This window comes from Epinephelus moara, chromosome 24, assembly GCF_006386435.1.
Source record: "Epinephelus moara isolate mb chromosome 24, YSFRI_EMoa_1.0, whole genome shotgun sequence".
In the NCBI taxonomy this organism is placed as follows: Eukaryota; Metazoa; Chordata; class Actinopteri; order Perciformes; family Serranidae; genus Epinephelus; species Epinephelus moara.
The window spans coordinates 25,583,234-25,595,334 of NC_065529.1; the positions used below are offsets into that span (position 1 = coordinate 25,583,234).

The window sequence follows — 12,101 nt, forward strand, 5'->3', positions numbered from 1 at the left end:
ATCTGCAGCCAGCTGCTTCGCCTCTCCTCACCTCTTCCTGCACGGACACATGGGGAATTACCTCATCAGGCACACAGCGCTGTGTTGATACAGCCTCTGTTTCTGGCCTGTAAATAGCTCCGTCGCCCTGTTTAAAGCCTCTCAAAAGAACTTTTTTGTTGAGTAAGAAGAGAACTTTTTTTTTTTTGTTTGAGATCACTGGGTCCCTCGGTAATGAGTGTGCTCCAAAATGTGCTCTAAAATGGTTCTTTAGAAACTCAAATGCCCTTATACGTCCTGGAATGACTGCGCGTCTGCACATCTGAGATATGATCATGCTTTCAATTTATCTTTTTTATTATACACCAATTACACTTAACATCTACAGACTCCATCATGCGTGCCCAGAGTATTACATTTCTAATGAAAACAAATGAACCGACATCCATTCGCTTCACTGCAGAGACGGTTAATCCAGCAGCACTGTCTAACTGTAATGAGCTGTAATGAAACTCAGATGGTTATGGCGGAAGCTTCACTCGAGGCGAGATACCCCAGGTGAAAATATAGTTTGTCATGCACTGATGAATGTTGAGATGCTGTTTTGCTTTCATAGCATGTCACCTTACAGACTGGTGGAGGGAAAACATCCCAAATGATATTTCAGTTCAGAGTTTGGTTCAGGAGATGTATGCAAATGGCCATATTTAATTAGATAATGCCCCATTTGCATATTTAAACTTAATATTTGAAGCTTTTCACATGAGGGAGTTATTCCTACATCATTATACCTGACTTACATAATATTTTATTCATAATTACTTGGCGAAAATTGATTTTTCTTCATGGCTGTTGACAGTATTTTCTGATTTATGAAGTAATACAGAAAGATAAACTTATCATCTGAATGTAGGTAATCAGCTGGAAAGTTTTATGGTGATATCTATGTTGAAAATGTTACCCTATTAGCCTGGGGTGACTCCCCTACAAATAAAAAATGTGTTCAGATGCCTTCTGGGAACTCGTATCACATGTAAGACATGAATCATTTAATAAACAGCATGTCAAGTTTAAATTATGAAAACATCTTTATTTGCATTAGCTTAGTCACAGCGTATAAAAAGTGAAAAAACAGTCATATAAAAATAAAGTGACTCTGGGGGATTGTCCGGTCTGTACGTGTCTTTGTGTCAGACGTAGCCAATGATATCTTTGCAGATTATTGGCTGTCGGCTGCGTGACTTCATGAGGGCTGCAAAGTTGTAAAAGTCTGTGTCCATCTCATTAATGCCCATGTGAGACTGGTGGAAAAAGGGGACTTTGGGCTGCGCTGCCACGACTGGACAGGACAGACGCTTTGGGGCGTTTGCAGTTCTGTTAACGTGAGCAGAGTCTGTGGATCTCATCCTCACTCTGTCCTCTACGCTTTTAGAAAAGCCCACCAGTTTCCTCCTCATGTTGACAAAAAAACCTCTTCCAAGTCTACTTCTTGAGGTTGGCATCAGCTCCGTGGGCTCGGGACAATCTGGCAAGTCCATCCAGTTCTGTATGAGGTCTGCAAAGCTGTTGTCGCCCAGGACCAGAGGCTGGCGGTTGCGTCCTCTGGTCAGCAAAGAGTTCGTCCAGTCCTCTGGGTCGCTGAGCTCAAACGACGTCCACGTCTCCAAACAGGCGTCGGATGTGGATTTGGGTCGAATGCGTCCACTTGGGGCTCTGTTTGTGCGGAGACAAGCTGAAGATGACACCCGCACATTCCTGGTCCTCCTGAGAACCACCCTTTCATCCTGCCATGACGCCTCGGAGTAGCCTGAATCAAACTCCAAACTCTTCTGACTGCTGGGTGAGGCCAGGCCCAGTCTGAGGCTCAAGTCCAGCCGGCTGCTCGAGTCCTCCTCATCCTCCTCCTCCAGAGGACTCGCCAGGCAGCAGGCAGAGTCGTATGTACTGGCTGTGCTGGCATCAGACATCCGCAGGCGTGTGCGCTGTTCTCGCTGCAGTGCTCGCTGCTGACAGGCACGTGCCACTGCAGAGTGGCGCACCAAAGCTGGGAGCTGGGTGCTGAGGGGGCGTCTGGCTGCAGGGCAGGTTCTCCGTAGCTGTTTCAGGTCTTGCAGTGACCTCATCATGTACTGCATCTGCTCCCGTAAGCAGTCGCCTGAGTCACGCAGGCAGAGCTGAGGAGACAAAAGGGAAAAGCAAGAGTCAGACAGCTGTCAGTAAATCACACACTGTGATACGTCAGTAGCAGGAAACTAAACATTTGAAAGTCTTTTTGATGACCTGCTGCAGAATGCCTCTAATAATGACAACACTTGAGTAAATGCAGAGTTCGTAGGCATGCTGAGACTTGCTCACACTAACTTTCACCTATGAAAGCGCACCTTTTCTCTTACTGTAATCTTTCAGGCCAGCCGACCTGCTGTTCAAAGAACAAGGCTCAACAATAGGCAGATCTCAACACAAAGCAAAATCATCTGTCCGTTGATTTACTCGACCACACCAACAACACAAGTCAACGCCCTATTTTCACTGACTCAGGCGTGATTCAACTGAAAACCCAGACAGATGTTATTACATGGACGGCCATACTAATGTCTAACCTCAACTATGTATCCACACACTGACTCCAGGAGCAAGGTAGAAACATTTGCAGCATATTAAGCAGAGACTGGGGTCTTGTGGCTTTAGATTTAGCTGCGAGGGTCCTGCCTCTTTAAGGGTGCAGCGTGCCTGCCTATGAAATTCACCAGTGACACACTGAAGCATATAATACTCATGTTTCCTCTCTGACTCACTGTGCTGATTGGTCAAAATCAGCCAGTGAGCAGCGGTGGCTCACTCTCAAACTCAAACAGGGCATATGGGATCATGTGACAGTGTGTGTGTGAGAGTTTAAGAGTAGACGAGACGCAAAGAAAGAAAGATGGGGTCCCGTATTCTTGTAAAAACATCTAATCTCTTAACATTTAACACAAGATGGTGTATATATAAAAGCAAGTACAGTTCAGACGTGAGAACACTGCTGTACCTTAGTGTGACCCTGTCGTTAAAAATAAGACACTGAGCTGACAGGGAGGTGAGATATGTTGGAGGAGAACCACAGGATGCAGGTTCATATGTGGCTGTAGAGGTCACATCCAACACAAGCCAGCATAACCACTAACACTACACTAACCTTTGAACCTGTAATGACCTTCCTGCTCCGAGTCTATGCAATCCATTTAAGTATTTGACCCTGCTGCAAGACCCTCTGCCCCCATTTTGTTTTCATCATAACTCTGTGAGATGTTGCAAGAGCTTGAGAAAGTCCCCAACACTTGGATATAGTCATGGGACAAACAAAGCATGCAACACATAAGAATAAACAGATATATAAACTACTCAGCATAGGCATCTCCATATGCTGAAGAGTCAGCTGTCGTGATTTAATCCAACAATGCTGCTGTGTAGAAAATCATCATATAAAGAGGCATCTGGGCATCACTAAAATCCAAAGGACAAAGTAGATAAATAGATAAAGAGAGAACAAACTCACCATCTTTTCTCCTCTCATCTGTAAAACTCAAATCCTGCAAGAAAAATATGAACCAGATTTAAAACAATACCACACAGACATCACACACACATAATCACTCTATCAGAAATCATAAAAAATAGACATCACACACTCACTTTAATGTATCAGCCTCCGTCCAAAAATATCACATGTCCCTTTAAAAGAGTAAATAAAAAGTCCCGGTGTGATCAGTGTGTGTCGCGGGTTTCAGTGTCACCAGTGGGGATCCCGTCCTGACTCCCTTCCACAGAGGCAGATGTGCTGCTGAGTGAATGTTGCGCCCTGCTCGCCTCCTTTTTACAGCTCCGCGCTCTGCAGCCAGTCACAGCTCCTCGTGTCTGAATGAGCCAATCAGAGCGCAGGAAGCTCACACAGCTCATTTGCAAACCGACGTGTGTGTGTGTGCAGCCAAAGCACTGCTGCAAGAGATGCAAAGAAAAAGCCCAAATATATTGGATATTAAACCACCAGAGGAGACACTCTGAGCTTGATGTTGGAGATTAGATCAGTGTAACTGCAGGAGAGCATCAGGAACAGTTTTCCCATTTTTAAATTTTAATATAGCCTACATAACACTCAGCACTGTACAGGTCTGAAAAACAATGATATAAGACAAATAAAAGATATATAAAAAAATGAAATAGTGAAACAAACATAATATATTTGATTGATTTGATTTCTTTATTTAAGTGTCATGCTTTAAAGAAGCCCAGCCCTTATGGGCTTATAAGACACTTTATCTCAAAAACAGAAACAATGATCAAACATACAAGTTGGAAACAACCAAGATACAAAACAAATGTACAATAATACAGATGTACAATAGTAGAACGTAAACCCAACAGTCCTCATGATTAGGACAGTGAACCCTAATCTAATCCATTGATATATCTCACTTAAAGAGCAAGGATTGCCTTCTATTCCAGGCTTTGAAAATAAAATTAGCAGTCTTAAAAACCTCAGTCTTAAATAACCACTCCAACTTCTGACCATCATCCGCCCAAAATAAATCAGCTTTTTGTTTTTGCATTTCCTCAAACAAGGGAACCCTTAAGTCCTCATACTGTGAACAATAAAACATAAAGTGAAATTCATTTTCAACCTCTTTTAGATCATTACATATCCTATTGTCTTCAGGTACCGCAGTGAACCGCCTCACTTCAATAGCGAGGGGTAGGATACCAGCTCTCAGCTGAGCACACAGTGACCTCTGGCTTCTGGTTAGAAAGGATGTAATGTAGGGTTCAGGGCCAAAACTCTGCTTCATTTGAACATATGATCTAAGCTTGGGCTTGAGCCATATGTGATTTGACCATTTCTCTTTATACTGGAGAATTAACTTTTGTTTCAACATATTGTTGTTACAACAAAGCATGTTATGAAAAATGTATGCAAGGTCAGCCTCCCTAAAATATATATATATATTAAAATACACACCAGGCATGTACATTTTTTTTTACATTTTTTTGGCCCTACAAAACTCTTTGTCCATTAGAAAATGTTTGACTTTAACTTCTTTTTACTTAATATGTTATTTTTTTTCCCTTTTTTTAAATTTGAATTTGGTGAAAGATCCCTATTAAAGATCATTAAAGGGTCAAGATATAAATGTCTGACATTTCTTTCAGTTGGTTTTGTGCCTTAAAGTTTAAATAATGGTAATTGTGTGTCTCTGTCCATGATTTAATTACTTCATTATGATCTATCTCCATGGTAACATATGCCGATTACTTCTTCAAACAAGGATTTTGTGGTGAAAGAAGAAAGACAGTACATTTTGTAGACAATTTGCAAAGGTACAATCTCCCAACCTCCAATTTTCCATCATAAGATACTAAGAAAACCATCAAATATTCACATTTAAAAAGTCAAAATAAAGACAATATATGTTTTTAATCCCCTAGCACTTCTTTTTCTTTCACACAGCTGTTTTAAAGTCACAAATTCTGTCTGTCTGCTTGTCATTTTAGCAGCTTTGCAAAAGCCTGTCCCACCGGTGCCTTATTGTAAAGCACTGAATCAGAGCGTAAACAAGCTACCTAAATGTAAATGTGATCATCTGCACCCTAATTGAGCACTGAGCCTGCAGCCTGACAGTCGTTTGGCACTCGATCCTCCATTCACACTATTCAGTTAGTGGATGTTTATGCAAATCTGATGGGCTTAGAGGAATGCATCTGTTTGTTACTGTTGGTGGTGAATCCAGGTCTGATGGCCTGTTGTTCAAGTGCAGATTTGTCTCCACAGCATGTCTCACATTTGCATACAGGTACCCGTGGCATGTCCCGACCTGCTTCACAACCCTGACCTTAACACATATAGGCTATATCACATGGATATTTAACACCTTAGTATAGAAAAACTCTCATTTGACTTTTCAATATTGAGTTCTCTGTCTATTCTGGACACATATATTCACACACAGCTTCAATATGCAGTGTGAGCTACAGCTACACCAACACTGATATGTTCCTGAGAGCTACAGGCTTTCACTTATACCAACATTATGCTTCCAAAAAAAACCCTCACACACACCATTATGGATGGAGCCTTCAAAAGCCCTCCACTCTAAAAGCCAGCGGCCTGTATACGCTCTCCACTATGCATTAAGTAATTACACTGGGCTGCTAATGGAATTGTGATTATTTCAATTTTCTGCGCAGGCCGACCTCCATTTCTGAGCGTGTCTGCTTTCAGGAATGCCTAATGGATATAGTTATCATACGAGATGGTACTTGAACACAATCCATGCCCATTAATGTCACACATGAATACTTTACTCCCCTTTTTATGGGGCTTGAGTTTATAATCAGGCTGATGTTTTGTTGTCAGTTTTTTTTCCCTTGTCATTACAGTCGTTAATATTGCAGTGGTGACGGTCATTAAGGCTGAGCACTCAGATAACCACTATTTTGTTTTTTGGGCTCAGCCTCACAGCTTCAGGTAGATCTGTGCAGGTCACTGTCTGGATGTAGTTCTACAGCACCAGATTCTATCTTTGTTTGTCTCTGTCGGTCACTGAGTCTCTCATTTCTGGCTTTGGGTGACAATCATTCATTTTCACAGATATTACTGCAGCCATGGCTCATGGCTTATTGCGTCACAAATTTTATTTAAGGCATCATTTAAACATAAATTGTCTGTTTCAAAGATAGCTTGAGTTGGTGCATCAACAAATAAAGTTACCTTTCAGAAAGTTTCCTTTACTTTGAAAAGATTTACCAAATTAATCACAGCAGAACATAAGAGAACATTTACTTTAACTGTTGGTTGTGCAAAAACTGAAATGTTACACTGATTTAAAGCCAGGTGTTAGGATGAGACAGTGGGACTGGTAGTGTTTCAGATATAGAACTGCAGCGCCCTCTAGAGAAAGTACTGCTGAAGGGTTTACAGAACAAGATTTAATCAAATCGAGCAACCGAGCAGGGCAGCGAGCAAAAGGAACAGCAAATGAGAGAGTGAAATAAGTAAAATATAACAAAATGAAATAATTAAAATAATCAGTAAAATAGCAGTTAAGAGAATGCCTTTGTATATAGATAGGTGTTAAGAAGTGACTTCACAGATAAAAGTGGATTCCAGCCACAAACCATTTAAAAGCACACTCATAATAATGTTTTTAAGAGGGATTTAAAATATGATAAGGAGTTTTCCAGTCTGATCTCCTTGGGGAGGCTGTTCTGAAGAGTGTGGGTCACCCGGTCACCTTTGGTCCACAGCCCAGTCTAGCAGAGCTGTTCCACAATCTAGGCTGAGGACCTCCGGTTGCAACTGGGCATGTACAGTGTCAGAAGATCTGAGATATACTCAGGTGTGAGTTAGCAATAATATCTTAAAATCAATTCTAAAATTTACCAGGAGTCAGTAAAGAGAAACTAAAGCAGTGAGCAGTCAGAGTGCTGCATTTTGGACAAGATTTAATCTGTGTAAACTCTGATAATTTAAACATGTATTAGGAGAAGAAGAAGAAGAAGAAGAAGAAGAAGAAGAAGAAGAAGAAGAAGATGATATACTTTATTAATCACTGAGTGGGATTCAATTCAATTCCTTGCTTAAGGGCACCTCAGCAGCACACAGGAGAAGAAATGGCACCTCTCCAGCTATCAGTCCATGCTCCATATTTGGTCTGGACGGGGACTTTAACCGGCTTCGGTTCCCTACAGGCTGAGCCACTACCATCCTCAGCTACTGTATTACAGCACAGTCCTCCAAACTAAAAGTACAAAGAGTAAATCATGTCTGACAGTCTGTCAATTTCTAAAAAACTGAACTGATCTCAGAATCTCCTGAGCTGGAGAAAACAAGACTGCACAACTCTGTTAATATACTTGGGTTTTTTATTAGTTATATTTAGAATATATATATACTGTGTATATCATATTGCCTCTATGTCACTGACTATTGATTGTTGCTGTTCATCGTCAGCAGTAGATAGATGTTAACGCCTGCACACCAAGCTGAAGTTGAAATGAGCAGAACTCAGTCTTGTTAACATTGAACATAACAGTGAGACTGTTCACAGTGACTCACACACTGACTCACTGGGAGACAGATTCCAGTTGAAGCATACCAGCAGGAAGTTTTATTGAAGTGGTTGAAAAAGCACCGGTGATTAAAACCTTAAGAAAAATGTGCACCGTTTCAGAGCAGCCTCTCCCAAACCTCACCTATATGCATGCAACAGTGTTCAACAACAACTCCAATATGATGTGTCCACTTCTATTTTATTTATTTATTGATAACTTGTGCCTTTATTTGAGGGTAGCCAGTAGAGAGGTGACAGGGAACGGAGAAGAGATAGAGAGAGAGTGGTAATGACGCACAACAAAGGCCCCTGCCTGGAATCAGACCAGTCATATGGTGTGTGTCTTAACCACAAGAGCCACTCATCGGCCCCTCGTCAGTATTTGCTCCACATCGTATCGTCCTCAGACCTTGACCTCTCTGTCACACAGTGTAAATGCATATAAAGCACACAATGCTGACAGTTTCCCTGTCCTATGTCTCTGCAGTGCTACTTCACTGTCTCTTGATCTTAATCTGTCTCAACGTGGGTATTACTATTCTGCAGGGCATGTGGAGGAGGCTGACAGGATGAGTCTAGGGGATTGTCGGTGCACTGAGAGCTTGTCATTAAGCTGATATGAGCATCGTTAATAAGCCCTCTTATCTGTGTGATGTAGATATCACCAAGAGCAGCCTCTCACCCTCTTTATACGCTGCTTAATCCAGATGTAAGACAGTCTGAAAGCATATTGTGACCGTGCATCTGTCTGAATGAAGCAAATTCATCTTTAATAAGAGGACAAGAAATATTGGTTTCTATAAGACACTGTCCACTGTCTGTCTTCAGATGTCCTTTTTCTGTCTTTATGTTGTGACCTGCAGGTGGACGTGGACACAGTGGCGTAAGGTAGTTACAGTGGGACCCAGTGCACGCTACAGTGTCACATATCGTCTCATCACATGATCAAACAGACACAGGACCGTATCAACATAGATATTACCCAGCAATCATTGCATACGTGACAGCCCTCTTACCTTCCAGCTTGGGCTGTCCTTTCCCTTTTAAGGAGACAAGCAGGGAGCACATCACTAATGAACTCTTCTCAGGTGTGCTGCTGCTCCTCAGCTATATAAGCTGCTGGAGTCAGTCAGTCATGGGTTGTTGTTTGGTTTAGGCTGTTCTCTATTGTGTTTATTTTCTTTGTTCATTACACTTCACTTTACACTCAAACAACATGCAACACACTACTGAACTTACTGATTTACATAGTTTATATTGCATTGGTAACTTTACATTTTGGTAAATAAATATTAAGTTAAAAGTCATGTGTCCTCTTTGTCCCTCCCTTGAGCCGGGCTGTGACAAAGTGGGGGCTCGTCCAGGATGTTGTTAGCTCCTAAAGAGTATGGTGTTTGCTCGTTTGGTTAATTTGTACAAAATAAAAGTATTGCTGGAGAGTGGCACACACGTTAACTTGTAGAGAGCTTTGGTGTAGTCCCTTCTGTTTTAACTTCTGGGGTTTTGGATCAACTGTTTGTTTGATAAGTGCAAACCCAATTGTTTGTGGCTTTGTTTAACTGGGATTTCCTTACCAACGGATCCCGGACAAGCCCCCATTTGTCACAAACTGGCTCAGTGAATGTGACAAGAAGGGAGTAAACACAAAAGATTTACTTAAAACAAGCCAAATTTATTAAACTAAAAGTAACTTAAATAATCAATGGAGTGTGTAGGTCAGTAAGTCAGTTATGAAAGCCATGCTTGGTTGTGTGTGGTGAAGGTGGGGAAGGTACAAATCAAAACCAATGATGCTCAGTGGGTGTCAGCTGAAGGAAGGGAGAGACAAGAGAACAGAGGAGGCAGCTTTTATAGCCTGAAAGCCCAGGTGAGCCTAATCAAGGCAACGACCCTCCCATGTCAGCCAACTTCCTTTTGAGATATATATGTAGAGTAATCATAAAATATCGTACCATATTGAGGCATATGGTACGATATTTTAAAGGTGGCAGTCGCTTATAAAATAAAATCATCATTGCATGTCTGTATATGACAAAAAATACCCCCCAAAAATGATTAAAACACACAAAAAAATAAATTAGTTTAATAATTCCAATAATTATTTATAGTATATGTTGAATAAACATAAAATATTGTTATAGATGCTACTGAATATTTCTACAAAACAAAACAAACAAACAAAATAAAAACATGCCAGAGTTGGGTTTGCCTTTTTTGAGCACATATATTGCAAATGGCACTATTTTTTTTTAAACACAGGCATATTTCCAAGATGGCAATCACTCATAAGGGCTCATTTTTCACCCAACACATTGTTGGAAGGCCCACTCTCTCTATGGGCCCTATCATATCACGGGCCCCAGTGACACCGTGCTGCCTGCACTGTCTCTATTTACACCCCTGCCTGAACACGAATCTCTCAAACTTACCTAACACTTTCTTTTGTTAAACAAACTCCAGTTTGGAGACAGACATCAGCAGGTAAAGAGAAACATAATGTTCAGCTTTTTATGTGGAAATGGGTTGGTGACTAGATCTCTTAGCAGTGTAGAGTTCTGGCCCTGACAGGGTGTTTTCAGTTAATTTTTTCGTTAGGTAGTCATACTTAATTGGCATGATTTTGTTAGAGAAAAAAAACTAGAAAAGAAAAAAGAAACAAATGGACAGATACTGGAAAACCTTTCTGTCCAAAGCAATAACTCTGTCACCTATGTCTAACAGAGAACTCTCAGCGTTATAGATTTGCTCCTTCAGTAACTGTGTACATGGTGAATCTGCACATCTTTACACTCCCACTCTGCCTAACTGCTTTAAAAAAAAACAAAAAACAAAAACAGACAATCTCAGATTCTCTCATTGGCTGAGATTGAGACAAGTATGAATGTGGTTGAGACTGAGATGAAACGGAGACCTTCAAAAGGTGTTCATGAGACCAAGAACGATCTCAAGCACAACAGCTGCAGCTGCCCTTTTATCTGTTCCTAATGTCACTACAAAAACCTTTGGTGATGCTTCTTTTAGCTGCCACGCTCCAAAAATATGTAACACCCTGCCTTTAGATATTGGACTTGCTGGCTCAGTGGACGGTTTTAAATGATGACTCAAAACACATCTTTTTAACACAGCCTATAACTAGCATCTATCTGTTTTAATACTCTCAATATGTGTATTACTTGATTTATTATTGATTGATAAATGTTTTAATTCTTCTCTTTTCTGCTTGAATGAGTGTTGTGTAATTGCATGGTTTTATTTCTTTGCTGTTTGTCTCTGCTGCTGAATTGTAAAGCACTTTGTGCATTTTATATAAATGAAGTTCATTCATTCAACAATAATTTAAATTGTATTCGAGTATGTTCTTTATAGTTTATTCTACATATATTCTATAGACACGTATCCTTTATTGTATCATGCTAAGTTTTTTTTAATGTACTCTGTACTATGATATTTTATTTATTGTGTTTATTTTTCTCCCGATAAGTTTTTGTCTTGTGTACTTACTGTTCCAGTGCGATGGCTGGAAAACCTGCTGCTGTAAACCAAGAATCTCACAATTTGGGATCCATCCATCCCAAAAATAACTGATGCATGTATTTCATGTGTCCAGTAGGTGGTGCCATCAGCCTGTTGAAAGACATGTCTCCAGTCTCCAGGTTGTGGTTCGGTCAACTTGAGTGTGTGTTCTCAGCATAAAACTGAATTATTATACAAACTATGAATGGACACATTCTTTAAAAAGGCCAGAATGATCAAAAATGAGTGCTTAAAGCGAGATAATGTAACTCTTGAAAGACAAAATAACACATTCTTCCTCTTAAAAAATTAAAACACCCATGCTCAGTTTCCTAAACTGGGTTTTTTTTAATGTTTAAGCCTTACTTGGTCTGATGTGACCAGGATCTTACAGTGGCTAATGTTAGCTTACATTCAATAGAAATCACTTTGTAATTAATGTCACTGACTTTCTGACTGTTTCATAATAGTGCTTCTATTCCACTACATTTTGGCATGTACCACTGTCCCTTATTTGCCACTCGC

At 40.5% G+C, this 12,101-nt stretch overlaps 1 protein-coding gene across 1 annotated transcript; it reads right to left on the bottom strand.

The window, feature by feature from the left end:
- Positions 1-344: 344 nt before the first annotated feature.
- On the bottom strand, positions 345-3,818 carry LOC126385970 (PAK4-inhibitor inka2-like). Its single transcript, XM_050038025.1, has 3 exons — positions 3,652-3,818; positions 3,515-3,548; positions 345-2,153 (listed from the first exon to the last, which is right to left on the bottom strand). Exons 2-3 carry the CDS (start codon positions 3,530-3,532, stop codon positions 1,170-1,172), a joined length of 1,002 nt encoding a protein of 333 aa, XP_049893982.1. The 5' UTR covers positions 3,533-3,548; positions 3,652-3,818; the 3' UTR covers positions 345-1,169.
- Positions 3,819-12,101: the final 8,283 nt, after the last annotated feature.